The sequence below is a fragment of the Gobio gobio genome, assembly GCF_949357685.1.
Source record: "Gobio gobio genome assembly, chromosome: 10".
Taxonomy (NCBI): domain Eukaryota; kingdom Metazoa; phylum Chordata; class Actinopteri; order Cypriniformes; family Gobionidae; genus Gobio; species Gobio gobio.
In genome coordinates, this window is record NC_137116.1 from 17014750 (window position 1) to 17039749 (window position 25000).

Genomic DNA, 25000 nt, shown 5'->3' on the forward strand with positions numbered 1-25000 from the left:
GTGGCGGTGCCACCGGCTTGGGCCCGTCATCGCTGCTCGCAGCTTTAATTTTTATTTTTTTTTTCGACTTCTCGGGTACTTTTGGGGCACTTAACATGCTCGAAAACTCTTGAAACTTCGCACGGGCGTCGGAATGCGCGGCCATCAGAGCCGGGCTGAAGCTGGTACCCGGGCGTGGCAGGGGGGCTCGACAGCGCCCCCTAAAGTGGGGTCTGAAAACTTGGTCCATATATCAAACACACTTGCACGTACATGTATGAAACTCGGTACACATATAGACCTCATTGGGCCAAACAACTTTCGTGCTCTAAGTTATGCGTCAGCCCTACAGGAAGTGAGCTATTATGGGTTGTTCGGAAAACGCATGCTCTGGAATTTAATATACTCCTCCGAGGCCATTGTTTCAATCAGTGCCAAACTTGGTCAGCATCAAGTGAACATATTCAGGATGCTAAATTGCGAGCGGATTTTTGATATCTCAAATGGTTTGGCCGTGGCGAAGCAACGAATTTATGGCGAGAAAAGGGAAACAGGAAGTGTGTTATAACGTCAGCAAACATTGACTGATTTGGATGAAACTTCAGCTGTGTGTTCGTTGTAAGAGGCCGATCACATGGATATGACTTTTGTGAGTCAAAGTTATAGCGCCACCAACTGGCAGCAGGAAGTGTGTCACTTTCAAAAATGCTTTGAATCACCATCTTATTTTCACCCCATTTACTTCAAACTTCATCAGTATAATGTGAAAACATGACAGATAGAGACGTATGAAATGGATTCCTGAAATTTCAAATACTGTTGCCATGGCAACGTGTCAAAGTTTAATAATCTTTTGGCTGTTTTGAGGCTCTTAGCATGCTTGAAATTGCTTGAAACTGCTTGAAACTCAACACACACATCAGAGATGTCAGTCAGTACACATTGGCAAAGCATCAGAAATGGGCGGGGATGAGGGCCTCTCTAGCGCCACCTTTTGACAAAAGTGGGGGGGTTAGTTTTATCTTCAGTCACCAAACTCGGTACATATATTGTTCTCTTCGAGCCGGACAACTTTCTAATTTACAGTCATTAGCTCCGACCAACAGGAAGTCAGATATTTTGGTTTTAAGGTGAATATTTATGTAATTCAGGGTCTGAGTTTTTACGTTCTCCTCGTAGGCAATTTATTCAATCTCCACCAAACTCGGTCAACATGAAACAAAGATACGGAAGATGCTAAAATGCGAACGAATATTGGATATCTCAAACGGTGTTGCCATGGCAAGGGATTAAATAAGGACAAAAAAGGGGAACAGAAATTGTCTAATATCTTGTAAAATCATATTTTGATTCCAATTAAATTAAGATTGTATGTTTGGTAATTGAATTTAGATTAATTTAAAATTACTATAATATTTTTCAGAAGAATATATATATTTTTTATAAATATTTATTTGAATAGTCTAATGTGCCTGCATGTGTGTGCTGCCCTTCCCTCAATGAACACAAGATGGCAGCATTGTGTTAGTTTTGAAGCAGGATAAAAAAAACCTTGTTTCTCTCTCTCTCTCTCTCTCTCTCTCTCTCTCTCTCTCTCTCTCTCTCTCTCTCTCTCTCTGTCTATCTCTCTCTCTCTCTCTCTCTCTCTCTGTCTCTGTCTCTCTCTCTCTCTGTGTGTGTGTGTGTGTGTGTGTGTGTGTGTGTGTGTGTGTGTGTGTGTGTGTGTGTGTGTGTGTGTGTGTGTGTGTGTGTGTGTGTGTGTGTGTGTGTGTGTGTGTGTGTGTGTGTGTGTGTGTGTGTGTGTTTCTGAGGACATACATTTGTAGACATTTCATGTGTCCCCATACATATATTGTTCTCTTCGAGCCGGACAACTTTCTAATTTACAGTCATTAGCTCCGACCAACAGGAAGTCAGATATTTTGGTTTGAAGGTGAATTTTTGTGTAATTCAGGGTCTGAGTTTTTACGTTCTCCTCGTAGGCGATTTATTCAATCTCCACCAAACTCGGTCAACATGAAACAAAGATACGGAAGATGCTAAAATGTGAACGTGTGTGTGTGTGTGTGTGTGTGTGTGTGTGTGGTACTGCGCCCCTCATGAATATTCGCTCCCGTTTATCGTAATGTCAGATTTTGTCAGACCACTGTGTACAAGTGCGTTTATTCAGGATAGAAACAGCACCTGAGAAAAGATCTGTGATTTGGACCTGTTTGCAGCAACTATTAAAAGAAAGGTAAGTTAATCTGCAGTTTAATCGCTTGTGGCTAAGTTTGGCTTGTTTGTGCGTGTTTTATAAGCTCTTTTCTGCTCGTTTTGCAGTAAGAAAGCAGCTAGCGCCTGATGCTAACGGCGCTAGCATAGTCATTCTGATCCCAGACTGTCAGGAGAGAATCAGAGATGCTTGTAAGATTTAATTTGTTTTAGATTCCAATATAATTGTAAATAACTTATTTTGAGCACATAAATCAGTCTAGCCATCGTAACAATGCATTGTCATGACTACAGTCTGTGAAGGGGATACAGTATCCTGACATGCTACTGTTAAATATTACTGCAGTTTAAAGTTAGCTTGGTTTAAAGTTATTATTATTATTATTATTATATTATTATTAAGAAACAAAGCGATCAAGATATGCTTTTATTCCTCCTGAATGTAATAAAATATACTCTGTACCAATAGAACTGTAAGTATTAATGTTTATTATGAAAACAATCTTGCTGAAGAATGTCAAATTAAATGCAATGCTCATAATTATTGGTGTTTTTCTCTATGACAGCAGACACATCAGATAATGGCTGAAATGAGAAAGCTCAAGCCACTGGAGGAGGCCGTAAAGTTTTCACTTCAGAGGAAAGAATGGTCTGATAGAGCTAAGTTTAAGTGAAAGAGCTACGGCTAACTTATTTTAAAATTTTCCACCCTGTTGATTCCGCCCTGTTAGATCTATAAACCTAACAGGGTGGACATTCTAATAGAATAAATCGTATTTAGTGTATATTTCAAATTCTATAAACACATATATGCATATATAAATATTATAAAACCATGTTATAGGTGCAGTGCCACACATTACTGATGGCAAATCATGCAGGACAGTGAGGGAAAACTCCTCCACTGTTATGGTCTTCCACCCTGTTAGGCGAGTCATTTTTAAATAATAATTTGACTGCAACGTTAAATGTTTTGCATACTTATGTTTTATTTTGGGAGGTGAGGATCATTAACAGCATATACAATATATGTTTTTGAACACATTTTTTTATTATTTACCATCCTGTTGGCAAAAATAGGTACAAAAAGTACCTGTTCTTAATAATCAAGACATTCTATTCATCAATAATAGTTTTGTTATTGTTTCAAGAATTAAAAAAAATACCATGATGGCATAAGGGACATATACTATCCAAGAAAAACTTGTTATTGTTTAACATTAACATTTTGTGATAACTATGTATATGTCCCTAAAAGGGTGGAACATCTTCACGGCCCGTGTCTGAACAATGAATCTACCCATAATTATTATTTTTTTAGTCCCTGAGCTTGACCAATATGTATTCCGACTAGTTAAACATGTCACCATTTTGGTAGAATGCTAAAAACATGAAAATCATGTACTTTTTTTTCAAACATTTATGAAGCCAAAATGTTACCGCATACCAGGAATGACCCAGCTATAGTTTCTAACTGTGTTGCTATTTGATTAGAAAAAAGAAAGACAAAAGTGAACATTGGCTTGCATGGTAGCCTAATGAGGTGCCGTCAATGGTCTTCCTTTGTAAATAAACCCTTATTGTAACAAATGATATAGTTAAACAATTACAAGAACTATATGTTAGATCTAAGGCTGAGAACAAGTTAGAAAGAGCTTTAAAATACGGACCTTCTTGAATTATTGAATAAACAATCCCCCCATAACCACGCCCCCAACAAAGCCCCGCCCCCTCTGGTGAGTACCGGCACTTTATTTTTTCCACTACAAGCACTGGCGTTGGTAATGGTACTCCTGGTTTACTGGAATGGGGTTCAATTCCCTACTGTGTCCTTGTTATTTTGTACCAACTACATAGAATGTAATAGTTTAATTACATTTAAACTAACTACAAATTATATATACAAGTGTTCCCACAAATAAAGTATAAATCATGTAAATTACTACATGTAATATATGGTATTCTGAACTCATTATGATTTGACCTTTGACATCATCTGACATGAAATTAATTTAAATGTAATTGATCTCATAGATGTGGTCCTATATGTGATCCTATGACATTACAATTCATCTATATTTAAATTACATCATGGGTGTGGCTTGTGGTGATAGTGGCACTAGTTGCTGCGGTAAATGTGGCATATTCGAGCGATTCTAAAATATTCTCCTGTTTAAATGCATATTGCCTGCCGTGCACAGTTAAGCTGATGCCACCGGCGTGGCGGTGCCACCGGCTTGGGCCCGTCATCGCTGCTCGCAGCTTTAATTCTTTTTATTTTTTTTTCGACTTCTCGGGTACTTTTGGGGCACTTAACATGCTCGAAAACTCTTGAAACTTTGCACACACGTCGGAATGCGCGGCCATCAGAACCGGGCTGAAGCTGGTACCCGGGCGTGGCAGGGGGACTCGACAGCGCCCCCTAAAGTGGGGTCTGAAAACTTGGTCTATATATCAAACACACTTGCACGTACATGTATGAAACTCGGTACACATATAGACCTCATTGGGCCAAACAACTTTCGTGCTCTAAGTTACGTGTCAGCCCAACAGGAAGTGAGCTAATATGGGTTGTTCTGAAAACACATGCTCTGGAATTTAATATACTCCTCCGAGGCCATTGTTTCAATCAGTGCCAAACTCGGTCAGCATAAAGTCAAGACACAGAGGATGCTAAATTGCGAGCGGATTTTTGATAACTCAAACGGTTTGGCCGTGGCGAAGCAACGAATTTATGGCGAGAAAAGGGAAACAGGAAGTGTGTAATAACTTGTGCAAACATTGAATGATTTGGATGAAACTTCAGCTGTGTGTTTGTTGTAAGAGGCCGATCACATGGATATGACTTTTGTGAGTCAAAGTTATAGCGCCACCAACTGGCAGCAGGAAGTGTGTCACTTTCAAAAATGCTTTGAATCCCCATCTTATTTGCACCCGATTGACTTCAAACTTCATCAGTATAATGTGAAAACATGACAGATAGAGACATATGAATGAATTCCTAATATTTCAAAAAATGTTGCCATGGCAACATGTCAAAGTTTAATAATGTTTTTGGCTCTTTGTGTGCCCTCCCCTCTATCACCAAAAGGGGGCAGTGTTGTATTATTTTTGAAACTCCCTTTCTCTGTATGTGTGCTTGTTAATGTGATTCATGAGGACACAAATGTGTATGATGACATGGGTATTACACTGGTATTACAACGTAGTGGTTAATGTGGACATGAACTATGACACTATATCACTACTCATACAGTGTCGGGATATATACGGTAGTGACAGTTTGCAAATATGACATTATTTTTATAAGTTACCAATGGATCTTGAACAATTACTTTATTCTGTGGCAATTTTTACACTGTTACATTTTGAAGTACAGTATCAGGACAACCCACATGTTTTACTGGTACTGTTTATTAACTATTTATCAAGGTATTATAGTCATCTGTTGCAACTTTATAATAACCATCTAGATAATGTTTATAGACAGTTTACAAACCAACTAGTAACCCTTAAGTATTCCCAAAGTGTTAGGAATATCTGGTCCGTCTATCTATGTAATGTTTATATATGTTTTAAAAACGGTTAAAGGTTTACAAATTTTTTTTAATGATACAGTGGTGTTTTTTGCAAATGTTTTCAAATTTTATGGACATTATATGCAACAGTATTTGCACTGTCTCTATGTCCATTTTGCTTGGGGCCCCCAAATTTCTTCAAACGGCCCTGTGTGTGTGTGTGTGTGTGTGTGTGTGTGTGTGTATGTGTGTGTGTGTGTGTGTGTGTGTGTGTGTGTGTGTGTGTGTGTGTGTGTGTGTGTGATATGTAGGTTTAGGGGTAGTGTAGGGGGATAGAATGTACAGTTTGTACAGTATAAAAACTAGGGGTGTAACGATTCATCTACTACATCGATGTATCGATTTATTTTCCTATGATCTAACTACATCAATCTGTGCTCGGCAAGTTGGCCTTCCGGACGACATATATCGATCTAACATCGTTTTAAAAGGTAATCAATCGATTGTATCGATCATAGGAAATAACGCATTGGATTTAAGCACGTCAGACTTCATATGGATGTTTTTTCTTAGCACTTTTAATGATAAAGGCGTTAAACGTTACTCGATTCAGTCTGCCTATCTGTGACATCATCGCAACGCACCTGCAGCAGCGCTCATTGAAATGAATGGGATCGTGTCGCTTTGTCGCTGCGTGTTGCTGGCGGTGTGAACGGGGCTTGAGAAAACAAAACATAGCATGGCGCATGGCAGAGGAGAAGCCAACGAGCGAGAAATGATCAAGCCACCAGGAGAAAGCGCTACCTGTACTTTCAACCCTTGCTTGTTACCTGTGCATTCCTGGCACCAGTGTTCCAGCAGAGCGAGTTTTTAGTACTGCTGGCGACATAGTGAACGCACAGAGAAGTGTTCTGAGGTCAGATCATGGTGATATTTTTGAAAAAGAAATCTGTAGAGTCATTGAAGAGTAGTTGGTTACATTTTATCTTTTGTTAAATATTGTTTGTTTATTAAACTGAGAGTAGTAGCAGGCCAGTTTATTCAATCTGAAGAAATGTTGGTTGCACTTTATTTTTGATATTAATATTGTATTTGTATTATTTTAATGTTGAAAAACAACAGCAAAAGTAGCAGGTAAACTTACTATTAATTAAACCTGAAGAGAAGTTAGTTGCACTTTATTTTTTTATTTTTATTTTTATTTTTATTTTTATTTTTATGTTGGAAAACAAAAGCAGAAGTAGCAGGTTAACCTACTGTTGAAATGTTGGTTGCACTTACTGTGCTTTTATTGCTTTTATTGAATATGTATTGAATATTGAAAATGAGAGCAGAAAAGGTTATCTTCCTGTTAATTCAACCTAAACTGTTGGTTGCACTTTATTCAAATAAAATTTTAATGCATTTGCCATTAATTGTTGTTTACTTGTTTGTTTATATCCATAATTAATTGATATACCGGATTCCCTTACAAGAAACAACAGGAATCTTGGAAATTTCACCTGCACTGACCAGTATCCAGATATTTATTTCAGTCACACAATTTTTGGATAAAAAGTTACTGAATCGATTTCAAGTCACTGAATCGTTTCGGATCGTATCGTTCTAAATTAACCAATATCGTCCTTGAATCGTATCGACAACCTCAAATCGTGATACGAATCGTATCGTTGTTAAAACGAATCGTTACACCCCTAATAAAAACCATTAAGTCTATGGAATGCCCTCTGCCTGTCTTTCCCCTTCCCCCTCACTCTCACCCTGTGAGTTTGTGTGTGTGCCTTTCTCTCAGTCCTTCCCCTCCCCCTCTCCCTCACTCTCACTCTATCACTGTGTGTGTGTGTGTGTGTGTGTGTGTGTGTGTGTGTGTGTGTGTGTGTGTGTGTGTGTGTGTGTGTGTGTGTGTGTGTGTGTGTGTGTGTGTGTGTGTGTGTGTGTGTGTGTGTGTGTGTGTGTGTGTGTGTGTGTGACTTTCTCTCTTGATGATGATAATTTAACCCTTTTTATATAGGCTATCACAAATAACTTTCACTTGAAATAAAAACGTCATGTGATGTGTTTGCCAAGATCACGGATGATGCTATGTCTTTAAATTAATTATTTACTGATATAATATAAATGTATTAAGACATAAATTTCACATGATTTTATAAAAGTGGCTATTTATAATAAACTTCCATAAAATGTAGACACGCATCTTACTCTTACCTAACACTGATATTAAAATCATCTTTGCTGTTTCTGTGATTTGGTTCCATTTATTAATTTTGTCATTTATTTTTTATATTGGACCACACATATTGATTTCAAATATATTCAAAATAATTTTTTCAGAGAGTGAAATAAAAAAAACTTTCTCCCACCATTTAGATTTTATTTCTTTTTGTTGTTAAAATCTTGTGAATCTTGTTCAATGTGCAGATTGCCTCTCTCTCAGTCCTTCCCCTCCCCCCTCACTCTCAGGCTCACCCTGTGTGTGTGTTTGAGTGTGTGTGTGTGCGCGCACGTGTGTGTGTGTATTGTCTCTCTCACCCTGTGAGTTTGTGTGTGTGCCTTTCTCTCTGGGAATGATAATTTAACCCTTTCGTATCATAGACTATCACAAAAAACTATCACTTTAGTGTGAATTAGTAAAAAAGAACTACAAACACCTTTAATTAAATACTGGCCTTCTGGACTTACAAAATTTTGAGCAGGAAAAGATAACTTTTATCTATTTTATCCTATGACATTAAAATTAATCTAGATTTAAATTACATCATGGGTGTGGCTTATGGTCAAAATGGCACCAGCTGCTGCAGTAAATGTGGCATATTCGAGTGATTTTTAAAATGCTCTCCTGTTTAAATGCATATTGCCTGCCATGCACAGTTAAGCTGATGCCACCGGCGTGGCGGTGCCACCGGCTTGAGCCCGTCATCGCTGCTCGCAGCTTTAATTATTATTATTATTATTATTTTATCGACTTCTCGGGCACTTTTGGGGCCCTTACCATGCTCAAAAACTCTTGAAACTTTGCACACACATCGGAATGCGCGGCCATCAGAGCCGGGCTGAAGCTGGTACCCGGGCGTGGCAGGGGGGCTCGACAGCGCCCCCTAAAGTGGTGTCTGAAAACTTGGTCTATATATCAAACACACTTGCACGTACATGTATGAAACTCGGTACACATATAGATCTCATCAGGCCGAACAACTTTCGTGCTCTAAGTTACGAGTCAGCCCAACAGGAAGTGAGCTAATATGGGTTGTTCTGAAAACACATGCTCTGGAATTTAATATACTCCTCCGAGGCCATTGTTTCAATCAGTGCCAAACTCGGTCAGCATGAAGTCAAGACACAGAGGATGCTAAATTGCGAACGCATTTTTGATATCTTAAACGGTTTGGCCGTGGCGAAGCAACGAATTTATGGCGAGAAAAGGTAAACAGGAAGTGTGTAATAACTTGTGCAAACATTGACTGATTTGGATGAAACTTCAGCTGTGTGTTCGTTGTAAGAGGCCGATCACATGGATATGACTTTTGTGAGTCAAAGTTATAGCGCCACCAACTGGCAGCAGGAAGTGTGTCACTTTCAAAAATGCTTTGAATCACCATCTTATTTTCACACGATTGACTTCAAACTTCATCAGTATAATGTGAAAACATGACAGATAGAGACATATGAATGAATTCCTGATATTTCAAATAATGCTGCCATGGCAACATGTCAAAGTTTAATAATGTTTTTGGCTGTTTGTGTGCCCTCCCCTCTATCACCAAAAGGGGGCAGTGTTGTATTATTTTTGAAACTCCCTTTCTCTGTATGTGTGCTTGTTAATGTGATTCATGAGGACACAAATGTGTATGATGACATGGGTATTACACTGATATTACAACGTAGTGGTTAATGTGGACATGAACTATGACACTATATCACTACAGGACTAATTTTCTAAATGACATTTGAGTTACAATTCTTTTCACCTGACAGCCGTGATTTCATGTACTCATTCAGACAGAACTCTTTTTTAAAACAGAGTGTGAGTGTGTTTTCTATACATGTGCTTTACAGAAGGTCATGTGCTGTGTTTGCAAAGATCACTTTTGACACATTTGTCTTTAAATTCATTATTTACTGACATAGTTCAAATTTATATAAAAAAAAAAAATTCACATTATTTTCTACAAGTGTCTGTTTATAAGTGTCTTTTTTCACAGAAAGTTTGTTTGAACGTGAATATTTGTATAATTCAGTTTCTGAGTTTTTACGTTCTCCTCGTAGGCGATTTATTCAATCTCCACCAAACTCGGTCAACGTGAAACGGAAGCTTAACGCATTAAAAATATTTAACGCAAATAACGCAGCGTCCGTTTTTATATCCATTTTTGCTTAGCGTTACATGATCACGCTCCTATTCATGTAAATGCTTCCAAGCGCGACAAGACACAAGAGAACACGCTGTATGCCAATGTCCTGTGTGTGTGTGTGTGTGTGTGTGTGTGTGTGTGTGTGTCAGTGTCCTGTCTGTGTGTGTGTGTGTGTGTGTGTGTGTGTGCAGGCCCGTCGCGACAAGGCAGGCAAACCAAGCAATTGCTTGGGGCCTCGAGCTGGCCTGGGGCACCAAGACAGCGACAGGTTAAGAATAAAATGAAACGACAAACTGTGTGAGCGCCCCATTGATAGTCAATGCAGTAAAGTGCAATGACACTGTTATCGGGATCCCCCTTAAGGGCCCCCTCTCAGAAGTCGCTGACAGCAGCCAGCCAACAACGCGATCTCTGCTGCGGCAAAATACAAAATCTTCGGATTTGAAGCGGAATTTTATGCTTCAGGAAGCCAGAAAAGAAAAAAGAGAAAGGAAGAGGAGGATAAGAAAAAACAAGATAGTGGTATGTGATAAATTACACTGGATAAAATAGCTCTACTTGTCTTGTACAAAAAAAGTGTAAGTTTGCAGCAGGTAGGCTAGCAAAAATATGTTTATGTTAGCTATCGTTACCTGCCTGACGGCAAATGCTGCTTGTAACGAACAGTTAGTGCAACTTTTTTTTCGAACAGACGGAATGACATGAGATTGCTATAGCTTTGTAATATGTTTTGATGAAAGTGGCATAGCATGCTATACTAACTATTATTTATGCTATGCATAAATAACCTGGAATAGTTAATATAGCATGCTATATTAACAATTATTATAAACATTATTTAACCAGAAAGAGGCAGAGGAACATTATTTTTTTCATAGCTTATCTTAATGTGCTAGTGTCGGGATATACGGTAGTGACAGTTTATGCAAATATGACATTATTTTTATGAATTACCAATAGATCTTGAACAATTACTTTATTCTGTGGCAATTTTTACACTATTACATTTTGAAGTACAGTATCAGGACAACCCACATGTTTGACTGGTACTGTTTACATGTTTTACTGGTACTGCCCACGTTTTACTGGTACTGTTTATTAAACTATTTAACAAGGTATTATAGTCATCGGTTGCAACTTTACAATAACCATCCAGATAATGTTTATAGACAGTTTACAAAACAACTAGTAACCCTAAAGTATTCCCAAAGTGTTAGGAATATCTGGTCCGTCTATCTATGTAAATGTAATGTTTATAGATGTTTAAAAAATGGTTACTTAAAGGTTTAAAAAAAAATGTAATGATACAGTGGTGTTTTTTGCAAATGTTTTCAAATTTTATGCACAGTATTTGCAACAACAGTATTTGCACTGTAAACCTTTTTATTAATATATAGTGTGGGTGAACTTAAACTGTATGGCTATGCTGCGGTGTGTGTGTGTGTGTGTGTGTGTGTGTGTGTGTGTGTGTGTGTGTGTGTGTGTGTGTGTGTGTGTGTGTGTGTGTCTGTCAGTGTCCTATCTGTGTTGATGCGTCTCATGTCAGCTAATCAAGGGACACTGACACACACACACACACACACACTCGACGCATAGATAGACTCGCGTCAGTTTCCTGCTCACATCGAGTTCTCTTTTGCTCTTGAACAAACAATAACACAGAGGATTTTGAGTATTCTCATATTAGAGTCTTAAATTAGTTAAATAACGTCTTAAATGAACTTTAAAGAGTTGTGAGGAAATGAGATGCGCGGGACCGCGCGTGAGATCCGCGGTTGTTCTTAAAGTGACAGGAGCACTGATGATGCCTGTCATTAATGTTCATCAAAGAACAACGGGAATAGAGAAAATTGTAGCTTTAATGATGATTCATCTATATTTCATTTATTATTTATGCAGTTAAGGAAGGTTTGATAACTATTACATTTCTGTATAACAGGGAAGGCCATGGGTAAATATAACATTTATTATTTTGGGATATAATCATGGTATATATAACATAATATATATATAACATATATAGGTGGAGGGGTGTTTATTACAACATAATCATGGTTTATGAAGACATTTCATGTGTCCCCGTAAATCAAAATAGCTTTAACAGCATATTAAACAATTTTTTAATAAAAATGTAAAAATGCAGAATGTTTTCTGTGATGGTAGGTTTAGGGGTAGTGTGTGTGTGTGTGTGTGTGTGTGTGTGTGTGTGTGTGTGTGTGTGTGTGTGTGTGTGTGTGTGTGTGTGTGTGTGTGTGTGTGTGTGTGTGTGTGTGTGTGTGTGTGTATGTGTGTGTGTGTGTGTGTGCGATATGTAGGCTTAGGGGTAGTGTAGGGGGATAGAATGTACAGTTTGTACAGTATACAAACCATTAAGTCTATGGAATGCCATCTGCCTGTCTTTCCCCTTCCCCCTCTCTATCTGTGTGTGTGTGTGTGTGTGGGGGGGGGGGGGTCTCTCTCTCACCCTGTGAGTTTGTGTGTGTGCCTTTCTCTCAGTCCTTACCCTCCCCCTCACTCTCACTCTATCATTGTGTTTGTGTGTGTTTGTGTGTGTGTGTGTGTGTGTGTGTGTGTGTGTGTGTGTGTGTGTGTGTGTGACTTTCTCTCTTGATCATAATTTAACCCTTTCATATAGGCTATCACAAATAACTATCACTTGAAATAAAAACGTCATGTGATGTGTTTGCCAAGATCACGTATGATGCACATGTCTTTAAATTAATTATTTACTGATATAATATAAATGTATTAAAACATAAATTTCACATGATTTTATAAAAGTGGCTATTTATAATAAACTTCCATAAAATGTAGACACGCATCTTACTCTTACCTGACACTGATATTAAAATCATCTTTGCAGTTTCTGTGATTTGGCTCCATTTATAAATTTTTTATTAAAAGAAATTTATTGGACCACCCATATTGAAATGAAAGCATGTTTTATGGTGCATAAGATTGGTGCACAAACGGTAGCTAAGGTAGCTCAAAAACACATGAAGAGAAGTGTTAGAATAAAACAACATCAGCATTCGAATGGTATTCTGAACTCATTCCAATTTGACCTTTGAAATAATCTGACATGAAATTCATATAAATTTAATTGATCTCATAGATGTGGCTGTTGTGGTTTGATGTCATAGCAGCACCAACTGCTGCAGTTAATGTGGTGAATTCAGATGACTTTGACATAGTCCTTTTATGTTTTCCCATTTTAAATGCCTATTGCCTGCCGTGCACAGTTAAACTGATGCCACCGGGGTGGCGGTGCCACCGGCTTGGGCCCGTCATCGCTGCTCGCAGCTTTAATTCTTTGTTTTTTTTTTATTTTTTATTTTTTTTTTTGACTTCTCGGGTACTTTTGGGGCACTTAACATGCTCGAAAACTCTTGAAACTTCGCACGGGCGTCGGAATGCGCGGCCATCAGAGCCGGGCTGAAGCTGGTACCCGGGCGTGGCAGGGGGGCTCGACAGCGCCCCCTAAAGTGGGGTCTGAAAACTTGGTCCATATATCAAACACACTTGCACGTACATGTATGAAACTCGGTACACATATAGACCTCATCGGGCCGAACAACTTTCGTGCTCTAAGTTATGCGTCAGCCCTACAGGAAGTGAGCTATTATGGGTTGTTCGGAAAACGCATGCTCTGGAATTTAATATACTCCTCCGAGGCCATTGTTTCGATCATTGCCAAACTCGGTCAGCATTAAGTGAACATATCCAGGATGCTAAATTGCGAGCGGATTTTTGATATCTCGAAAAGTCTGGCCGTGGCGATGCAACGAATTTATGGCGAGAAAAGGGAAACAGGAAGTGTGTTTTAACTTGTGCAAACATTGACTGGTTTGGATGAAACTTCAGCTGTGTGTTCGTTGTAAGAGGCCGATCACATGGATATGACTTTTGTGAGTCAAAGTTATAGCGCCACCAACTGGCAGCAGGAAGTGTGTCACTTTCAAAAATGCTTTGAACCACCATCTTATTTTCACTAGATTTATTTCAAACTTCATCAGTATAATGTGAAAACATGACAGATAGAGACGTATGAAATGGATTCCTGAAATTTCAAATACTGTTGCCATGGCAACGTGTCAAAGTTTAATAATCTTTTGGCTGTTCTGAGGCTCTTAGCATGCTTGAAATTGCTTGAAACTGCTTGAAACTCAACACACACATCAGAGATGTCAGTCAGTACACATGGACAAAGCCTCAGAAACGGGCGGGGATGAGGGCCTCTCTAGCGCCACCTTTTGACAAAAGTGAAGGGCTTCGTTTCATCTACAATCACCAAACTCAGTATATATATTGACCTCATCGAGCCGGACAACTTTCTAATTTACAGTCATTAGCTCCGACCAACAGGAAGTCAGATATTTTGGTTTGAAGGTGAACTTTTGGTTAAATCGGGGTCTGAGTTTTTACGTTCTCCTCGTAGGCGATTTATTCAATCTCCACCAAACTCGGTCAACATGAAACAAAGATACTGAAGATGCTAAAATGTGAACGGATATTGGATATCTCAAACGGTGTTTCCATGGCAAGGAATTAAATAAGGACAAAAAAGGGGAACAGAAATTCTCTGTGTCTGCTGCTCTCCCCTCAATGAACACAAGATGGCAGCATTGTATTAGTTTTGAAGCAGGATAAAAAAAAACTTGTTTCTCTCTCTCTCTCTCTCTCTCTCTCTCTCTCTCTCTCTCTCTCTCTTGTTTGTGATTTATGAGGACACAAATTTGTATAATGACATGGGTATTACACTGGTATTACAACGTGTATGTGTGTGTGTTTAAAAACATACTAAAACAATGTTTTATTAAAATGTAACCAAATAGCTTTAAAATAATCATACTATTTTTCAGATCAATATATTTATTTTATTTAATATATTTCTTCTGAATATTTATTCTCTGTCTGCCCTCCCCTCACTAAAAGGTAGCAGTGTTGTTCTGAGGCTCTTAGCATGCTTGAAATTGCTTGAAATTGCATGAAACTTAACACACACATCAGAGATGTCAGTCAGTACACATGGACAAAGCCTCAGAAACAGGCGGGGATGAGGGGCTCTCTAGCGCCACCTTTTGACAAAAGTGAAGGGCTTCGTTTCATCTACAATCACCAAACTCAGTATATATATTGACCTCATCGAGCCGGACAACTTTCTAATTTACAGTCATTAGCTCCGACCAACAGGAAGTCAGATATTTTGGTTTGAACGTGAATATTGGTATAATTCAGGCTCTGAGTTTTTACGTTCTCCTCGTAGGCGATTTATTCAATCTCCACCAAACTCGGTCAACATGAAACAAAGATACGGAAGATGCTAAAATGCGAACGGATTTTGGATATCTCAAACGGTGTTGCCATGCCGAGGGATTAAATAAGGACAAAAAAGGGGAATGTGTGCTGCCCTTCCCTCAATGAACACACGATGGCAGCAGTGTCTTAGTTTTGAAGCAGGATAAAAAAAAACCTTGTTTCTCTCTCTCTCTCTCTCTCTCTCTCTCTCTCTCTCTCTCTCTCTGTGTGTGTGTGTGTGTGTGTGTGTGTGTGTGTGTGTGTGTGTGTGTGTGTGTGTGTGTGTGTGTGTGTGTGTGTGTGTGTGTGTGTGTGTGTGTGTGTGTGTGTGTGTGTGTGCTTGTTTATGTGATTTATGAGGACACAAATTTGTATAATGACATGGGTATTACACTGGTATTACAACATCAAGGTGGTTTATGAGGACATTTCAAATGTCCCCGTAAATCAAATCACTTTAAAAACATATTAAACAATGTTTTATTAAAAATGTAAAAATGCAGAATGTCTCCTGTGAGGGTTAGGTTTAGGGGCAGGGGCAGTGTAGGGGGATAGAATATACAGTTTATACAGTATAAAAACCATTACGCCTATGGAGAGTCCTCATAATGCTGTTGCACCAACATGTGTGTGTGTGTGTGTGTGTGTGTGTCAGTGTCCTGTCTGTGTGGATGCGTCTCATGTCAGCTAATCAAGGGACACTGACACACACACACACACACACACACACACACACACACACACACACACACACACACACACACACACACACACACACATACACACCAGGCCCGTCGCGACAAGGCAGGCAAACCAAGCAATTGCTTGGGGCCTCGAGCTGGCCTGGGGCCCCAAGACAGCGACAGGTTAAGAATAAAATGAAACGACAAACTGTGTGAGCGCCCCATTGATAGTCAATGCAGTAAAGTGCAATGACACTGTTATCGGGATCCCCCTTAAGGGGCCCCTCTCAGAAGTCGCTGACAGCAGCCAGCCAACCACGCGATCTCTGCTGCGGCAAAATACAAAACATCCTCGGATTTGAAGCGGAATTTTATGCTTCAGGAAGCCAGAAAAGAAAATAGAGAAAGGAAGAGGAGGATAAGAAAAAAAACAAGATAGTGGTATGTGATAAATTACACTGGATAAAATAGCTCTACTTGTCTTGTACAAAAAAAGTGTAAGTTTGCAGCAGGTAGGCTAGCAAAAATATGTTTATGTTAGCTATCGTTACCTGCCTGACGGCAAATGCTGCTTGTAACGAACAGTTAGAGCAACTTTTTTTTTTCGAACAGACGAAATTACATGAGATTGCTATAGCTTTGTAATATGTTTTGATGAAAGTGGCATAGCATGCTATACTAACTATTATTTATGCTATGCATAAATAACCTGGAATAGTTAATATAGTATGCTATATTAACAATTATTATAAACATTATTTAACCAGAAAGAGGCAGAGGAACATTATTTTTTTCATAGCTTATCTTTGTGTGCTAGTGTCGGGATATATACGGTAGTGACAGTTTATGCAAATATGACATTATTTTTATGAGTTACCAATAGATCTTGAACAATTACTTTATTCTGTGTCAATTTTTACACTGTTACATTTTGAAGTACAGTATCAGGACAACCCACATGTTTGACTGGTACTGTTTACATGTTTTACTGGTACTGCCCACATGTTTTACTGGTACTGTTTATTAACTATTTATCAAGGTATTATAGTCATCTGTTGCAACTTTATAATAACCATCTAGATAATGTTTATAGACAGTTTACAAACCAACTAGTAACCCTTAAGTATTCCCAAAGTGTTAGGAATATCTGGTCCGTCTATCTATGTAATGTTTATATATGTTTTAAAAACGGTTAAAGGTTTACAAATTTTTTTTAATGATACAGTGGTGTTTTTTGCAAATGTTTTCAAATTTTATGGACAGTATATGCAACAACAGTATTTGCACTGTCTCTATGTCCATTTTGCTTGGGGCCCCCAAATTTCTTCAAACGGCCCTGTGTGTGTGTGTGTGTGTGTGTGTGTGTGTGTGTGTGTGTGTGTTAGTGTGTGTGTGTGTGTGTGTGTGTGTGTGTGTGTGTGTGTGTGTGTGTGTGTGATATGTAGGTTTAGGGGTAGTGTAGGGGGATAGAATGTACAGTTTGTACAGTATAAAAACTAGGGGTGTAACGATTCATCTACTACAGTGGTTCTCAACCTTTTTTGGGCCAGCGCCCCCTATCCATTATCCAGGTCCCTTCTTAACGCCCCCCCCCCACCACCACCCCTCCACACACACACACACACACAAACACACACACACACACACACACACACACACACACACACACACACACACACACACACACACACACACACACACACACATACCAACCAAAAAAGAGCTATGTATGCTAATTATTATTCTGTTGTAATAATAATAATATGTATATTATTCACAATATTATTGTCCTTATTATTAATATTATTATTAAATCCATAACTTTTTTGTAGGGTGATATCAGCTAAATTGGGCCACTTTTTGGTAAATCGCTTGGGACAATAATACAATATGATTAATAATCACTGTTTTTGATAATTTTGTGTTGAAATTATGTAAAAAATATATAATTATTTAAGCCCTACAGTTCTTAAAAGATCAGCTGTGCCAACTTTTTTTTGCATGAGCAGTTTCAGGTAAAATGGGCCACTGTTTCAGGTAAAATGGGCCACTGTTTCAGGTAAAATGGGCCACTGTTTCAGGTAAAATGGGCCACTGTTTCAGGTAACCAATGGGCCAGTCAAACTGCAAAGGGAAATAGTGATTTATCATCAATTTTAATTTTATGTAGCCACATAAATTTAAACTGCATTAAACAAACTTCTGCCTTCTGCATTGAATGCTGCCAGACAAGTCATTGTCTCCCCCTTCTCTCCTGCACACACCTCCATACATGGTTGGCCAACCTGTCCAATGACCTTTGTCGAACTGAACTGGGCTGCGTTTCCCAAAACCACCGTTTTCCTTCTCCCTCTCTCCTCTATTCTTGTTCACGTTTTACCGTTAATTTGAGAAAACGGCCACCCGTCACAATAAAAGTTCGGTTTAATTTGACAGAAATATATTACTGTTGTACAGTAAAATTTAGACAAGTCTCAATGCAATAATACTAATAATAAAATATTATCAAAACTTATATTTTTAAGGAATTATCACGTTCTCTTCCATGTTTTAATTTTATTTAATTTTATCAATAAAGCTCAGTGCAGCACATTGACAAAAAACTTTAATTTCATATGAATAAAATTTAAATTAAATTAATATTTAATGTCTTCATTTGATTTGAAAACAGAATTTGAAAAATGAAATGGAATTGGATGGGGGAAAACAGGCTATTTCATAAGGCCGTAAAGATGTAATTTTTGTTAAAATGATAGGTTTCATTATTTAAATTAATTAGACATGCTTTTTTTTATTACAAAAAAATATTTAACCATTAAAATGGAGTCCAAAAAACAGAATCCAGAAAAATTAAGACGGAATTAGGGGGAAAAATTAGCGGAATATGAAAAAATAAAAACAAAATATATATATATATATATATATATATATATATATATATATATATATATATATATATATATTTGTATTTATTTATTTATTTATTTATTAATGGATTTCACAGGGCTCTAATCATTAACCTTAGGCCTACTTTCAATATATAATAATTATATAAATTATATAATCATGATTTTTCATGAATAAAATAAATATTATAATTATAGGCCTAAATTCATTGGTATCAGTTTTCATCAATGGTAGGCTATAGCCTAATTAATAGCCTACACATTAAAACTAATTTGGTTTGTCATGATTAATTCGTGTTCATGATCAGTAAAATAAAAACAAAAGCTTCTAGCAAGAATAAACACACAGGAACCGTTAAATTATTGTAGTATTAATTATTTTTTGACTATCTTGATAAGCTACTATCCACGCAGCGTTTTGTGCTCAGATGTGACGGCGGAATTAATACATTACCTAAATGTTATTACAGTGTCAAACTGTCATTTTCTCCTTACAGTCTTGCGAGTTAACAATAATGCCTGACCAGTGAATTAGGCTACTTGGTGAACTAGCCCTATTCGCACGGGATTAGTATTTCTGGGGACCTCGTGTGATTTAGAAATTACCCACGGGATGCATTCGAACGGGATAAGCAAAGTGTGTGATTTTATTTGTTTTTACTGACTTATCTCCCGGATATGATGTCAATAGCCTACTTATAAATGTTTTTTCGTTATAGATTTAGCTGTATTATATGATGTATCATAAAACAACAGTTCCTTACCGCGCGCTGCTATGTTATCTAGGCTTGTTGCGATCAGAGGCGTCGCAATAGGGCAGGCAAGGCAGGCACTTGCCTGGGGCCCCGCCTTTTGAGGCAATGCTTTCGCCACCTTTGATTTGATTTGTTAAGCAGAGAACTTATCCGTTTGGCTTGGCCGCTCGCTCTAACAAATAGTTAAAAATAGATACAATAAAGAAAGCAAACAGGACGCGCGCGTTCTTTCGTCTGCAGCGCATCTCATAAATGAACCGAAACTACGCGTATAAGGCTTCTTGCCTCACATATATATGAGAACTATATCTAGCCTGAAAGCTTGAAATGTCTACTTTTAAACGAACAAATTCAAATCGAAAACAAATATTCTCTGGTTGTAATCCGTATGAAAAGTGCATTTCTCTCTAAAGGCGCGTCCACAAGGCGCAGCGGAGAGGCGGCATCGTCAACTTCATCTCTCCAGCCGACACTGACTCAGAAAATACTAGTTTAATAATAAACATATAAAATGGCTCCTTGTTATTTTTTTTTTCTGACACATTTATAATCATTTCTTTTGCCGGTGTTTTTTTTCTCAAGCTTTAAGCGTGCGCGTCGCTTCCAAGCACCCAGCTTATATATTTAAGCAGCCTAATTAAATTAGCCTAATATAAATTATTATATATAAAACTAATAAAATAAAGCGATTAAAATGATAACCATATTTCTATATGTCGGATAATTTCTTGTTCCTGTCACCACCACACAAAGCACCGTTTTTAAGGTGACAATTGGTTATAAATATGAAGGTTGTACTGTATTTTGAAGATATTGTATTGTATCTTCTCTTATGAAGATGAAGATTGACATTTTGTTAATTAAACAAAAGCACTTTATTTAGTATTTTTATTTTTGTTATACATTTTTTTTTTTTAAATTGGTTTTATGTGTTTTGACTACTTTTTGTATGTTGTAAAAAAATTAGATAACGAAGATAGGCTGTATTAAAAAAAAATTTAAATAGGGCCTCATTGATTAATTTTGCCTGGGGCCCCCACTCAATGTTGGTTCGCCTCTGGTTGCGATAGTCGGTGTTACACCGGTTACATCACTTTTCCACCGTCGTTTTGATTTTGTATAACCTAGTAATAAAAATAGTTCAGTTAGAGAACAGAAGTTACAATTAAAAACTGAACTGAGCACAGACCAGCAGCAGGAGATTTCATTTATCACAAGAGTGAGGAACTGACAATATGAATGCAGAAGATTAAAGCTAAATGTAAAAGCACCCATTTAAGCGAGCTTGACATTGTATTGTTCTGTTTTTGTGTTTTTCATTAATAATAATATTGAACACACCTTTCAAGCAATTCGCTCCCAAATTGGCTCTAATTCTAAAGTGAAAGTATAATGTGCACAGCCGCACAGGGATTTATAACGGTGTGCGTTATGAATGCAGCCTTCATTCTTCGCGAAATGTGGATACAAATGCGCACAGGAAACAAAAACCTTGTAAAACTTATATACGACCCTCCAAATTCTGGCCAAATCACAGAGATGGCGATTCGCATAGGACTAATATTATCACAGGGTGTGTTCGGCGGAATATGGTAGGTCATTCGCGGGGTAATTTTATAAATTACAGACATGGCCGATTCACACTGGATTAAGATCACAAACAACCTCCGCAATTATTACAAATGACTAGAGGTCACCAGGCAATAAATCCCGTGCGAATAGGGCTTTTAAGAAAACATTTTGGCATTAGGCATTGCATTGATTAATGCCTAAAAATGTAAACGTTTTACCTTTATACAAATATAATTTAGTTTAAATAATTTTAAAATTCATCACCGGAGTGAATATGAACATGATTTATTGTGGTTCTTAAGTCAATACTTTTTTAATGGCTTGTCAACTTCCCATTCCTCCGCTGCGTGATTCCAGTCAGAGCTGGATTCTAGCCACCACCGGATTGAGCGCTTTAGTCATTGCAAAATAAACGATATAGTTTACGTCGCATTAAACAGGCAGATTTTATAATGTGGTAGGCATTATTTTGCAAGTAATTAGCATACATGTTTAATTTGGTCTTGCCTGGATCTTTGGTATAAACTTGTGAACGCCCCCCAGGAACACCTGAACGCCCCCCTTTCAAGAATCTTGCTTCCAACGCCCCCCGTTGTGCTCTGAACGCCCCCGTTGAGAAACACTAATCTACTACATCGATGTATCGATTTATTTTCCTATGATCTAACTACATCAATCTGTGCTCGGCAAGTTGGCCTTCCGGACGACATATATCGATCTAACATCGTTTTAAAAGGTAATCAATCGATTGTATCGATCATAGGAAATAACACATTGGATTTAAGCACGTCAGACTTTATATGGATGTTTTTTCTTAGCACTTTTAATGATAAAGGCGTTAAACGTTACTCGATTCAGTCTGCCTATCTGTGACATCATCGCAACGCACCTGCAGCAGCGCTCATTGAAATGAATGGGATCGTGTCGCTTTGTCGCTGCGTGTCGCTGGCGGTGTGAACGGGGCTTGAGAAAACAAAACATAGCATGGCGCATGGCAGAGGAGAAGCCAACGAGCGAGAAATGATCAAGCCACCAGGAGAAAGAGCTACCTGTACTTTCAACCCTTGCTTGTTACCTGTGCATTCCTGACACCAGTGTGCCAGCAGAGCGAGTTTTAGTACAGCTGGCGACATAGTGAACGCACAGAGAAGTGTTCTGCGGTCAGATCATGGTGATATTTTTGAAAAAGAAATCTGTAGAGTCATTGAAGAGTAGTTGGTTACATTTTATCTTTTGTTAAATATTGTTTGTTTATTAAACTGAGAGTAGTAGCAGGTTCAGCCAGTTTATTCAATCTGAAGAAATGTTGGTTGCACTTTATTTTTGATATTAATATTGTATTTGTATTATTTTAATGTTGAAAAACAACAGCAAAAGTAGCAGGTAAACTTACTATTAATTAAACCTGAAGAGAAGTTAGTTGCACTTTATTTTTGATATTAATATTGTAATATTTTTATGTTGGAAAACAAAAGCAGAAGTAGCAGGTTAACCTACTGTTGAAATGTTGGTTGCACTTACTGTGCTTTTATTGAATATGTATTGAATATTGAAAATGAGAGCAGAAAAGGTTAACTTCCTGTTAATTCAACCTAAACTGTTGGTTGCACTTTATTCAAATAAAATTTGAATGCATTTGCCATTAATTGTTGTTTACTTGTTTGTTTATATCCATAATTAATTGATATACCGGATTCCCTTACAAGAAACAACAGGAATCTAGGAAACTTCACCTGCACTGACCAGTATCCAGATAATTATTTCAGTCACACAATTTTTGGCTAAAAAGTTACTGAATCGATTTCAAGTCACTGAATCGTTTCGGATCGTATCGTTCTAAATGAACCAATATCGTCCTTGAATCGTATCGACAACCTCAAATCGTGATACGAATCGTATCGTTGTTAAAACGAATCGTTACACCCCTACTAAATGCCTCTTCTATAAAACTGCTTGCCATTGTATTTAGGGAGCTGCAAATATAGACTAGAATGTCAAGCACTTTTCCAGCTAATCCTAAACTAACTTTTCTACACGGAATAGTAAGAAAAGCCCTCTTTGTTCTCTTTATATGTATCTGTGCAAGAGAGCTGTGAGAGAGCGAATGACACCACACAACATCTCCATGAATTTGTGCATGTAGCAATTTAATGTTTATATATTTTAAAGCACTGAATCGCTATTGAATCACGATTAATTAGATTCTTAGCATTTTAAATCGATTATTGACTGAAATCAATAATTCACGATTCAGAAATACATGTTTCAAGATCAATGTATCCGCGATGCATATTGCAAAACAGCAAAAATCAATTCATGCTCATTAACATTTTGGTGTTACCTGTTTTGCACTCTTTCACATGTTCCATGAGTTGGCGAGTGTGGACACCAGAATCATGGAAATCCCGCCTGCGCCCACCTCTCTCCCCTATCTTTACCTGCTGAAAGCCTGCAGAAATCGTGAGCATTGCTACAGGGAGATATAAAGAAAAGAGTAAGATACAGGATTTGTGAATGTTATAGTATATAATAGTGCAGTATATATTTCCACTAATTGCACTTACCTTCTTCAGACATCGCTCCAGGTGCAGGTCTCCCTCTGCCCACCAGCTGTCCTTCAGGTGCAGTGGGCATAACTGGCTTTGCAGCCTCTTGTGATAATGGTGGTTGCTGCAGAGGAATTGGAATACTAAAAAGCTTATTTCAATAAAGATATATCATATTCAACTAATTATAAATAAACTCACCGCGCCAGAAGCAGCAGGCTCCTGACCACGACCTCTGCCTCTTGATCTCTCTCTTGCTCGTCCCGTCATTTTGGTGCTTTTTCAAATTGCTTTGACTTATTCCCATTCAAAATGCTGTACACACAAGTAAAGTTAGTCGCTTATAATTTGCGTTTGAAAACTCAGTTTGGAACAAACTAGTAATGTGAAGCGTTCATAAACCAACAAAATACGTTTAATAACATGTTTTAACTCATTTCATATAGTCGGTCAAGTTGTGAGCTGACGTGGCTTCTTATCACAGAATGAGGCTGACAATGTAGTTATTGGATAGTATTCTATACAGTGATAAAGTCTACGTCAATCAGCACTGCTTTATTATTATTAAAATACCAGAGAAGGCTTGAAGAACTCAAATACACCATATCTTGATGCGGTCGTGTTTATTGTCTTCATGTTTACTCAGTCAAAGCGTTTCTATCTTTCTTTTATTCAGACTACAGCGCTAGCTAAGCTTCACATTAGGGATTTCCTGAAAACTTCCTGAATACTGAGGCAAATGTGGAGTTTCTGCTCGAAGGCGCCCTCTGGCATCCAGTATGAATTAAACTTTTTGGTAACAAATTAGATAAATAATACTTCTCTCTAAATAAATGTATATGACAATCCATATGTTTCTCTTAAATATACAGGAGTTTTTTCCCCACAGTGGATGCATAAGAGGCTCATATTTCATATTAAAGACAGACTTTAAGAAATTGATATCGCAGATAAAAAGCAGATTTTTAAAATGATTTTACAATAAATCCTTAGACCTACTCATTCCCCAGGGTATCCAAGTCAAATTTAAGACTTTTTAAGACCTTTTCAAGACCATTATGAATTAAATTTAAGACCTATATCACGCAATTAAAAAAAAAAAACCTACAAAAGGAAATGCAGAATCACAAAATTACTTGCAAAGCAAAATCATTTATTCAAATTGAACAAAGTATTA

The 25000-nt window shown here is 37.7% G+C and overlaps 2 protein-coding genes across 2 annotated transcripts in view; both read right to left on the reverse strand.

Moving 5' to 3' along the window:
* mfsd14bb (major facilitator superfamily domain containing 14Bb) overlaps positions 1-25000 on the reverse strand; it is a 669309-nt gene that overhangs the window by 374155 nt on the left and 270154 nt on the right. The window lies entirely within an intron of this gene.
* LOC307132389 (piwi-like protein 1) lies at positions 20622-24555 on the reverse strand. The gene is made up of 4 exons (XM_079826653.1): positions 24397-24555; positions 24025-24138; positions 23842-23947; positions 20622-23747 (listed from the first exon to the last, which is right to left on the reverse strand). Exons 2-4 carry the CDS (start codon positions 24091-24093, stop codon positions 23587-23589), a joined length of 336 nt encoding a protein of 111 aa, XP_079682779.1. The 5' UTR covers positions 24094-24138; positions 24397-24555; the 3' UTR covers positions 20622-23586.

Bases quoted from the DNA above. Each gene is read 5' to 3' on its own strand.
- LOC307132389 (XM_079826653.1), bottom strand. From the start codon at position 24,093: ATGACGGGACGAGCAAGAGAGAGATCAAGAGGCAGAGGTCGTGGTCAG. The intron at 23,948-24,024 runs GTGAGTTTATTT...ATTCCTCTGCAG, and splicing joins AGCCTGCTGCTTCTGGCGCG to CAACCACCATTATCACAAGA. The intron at 23,748-23,841 runs GTAAGTGCAATT...ATCTCCCTGTAG, and splicing joins TGGAGCGATGTCTGAAGAAG to CAATGCTCACGATTTCTGCA.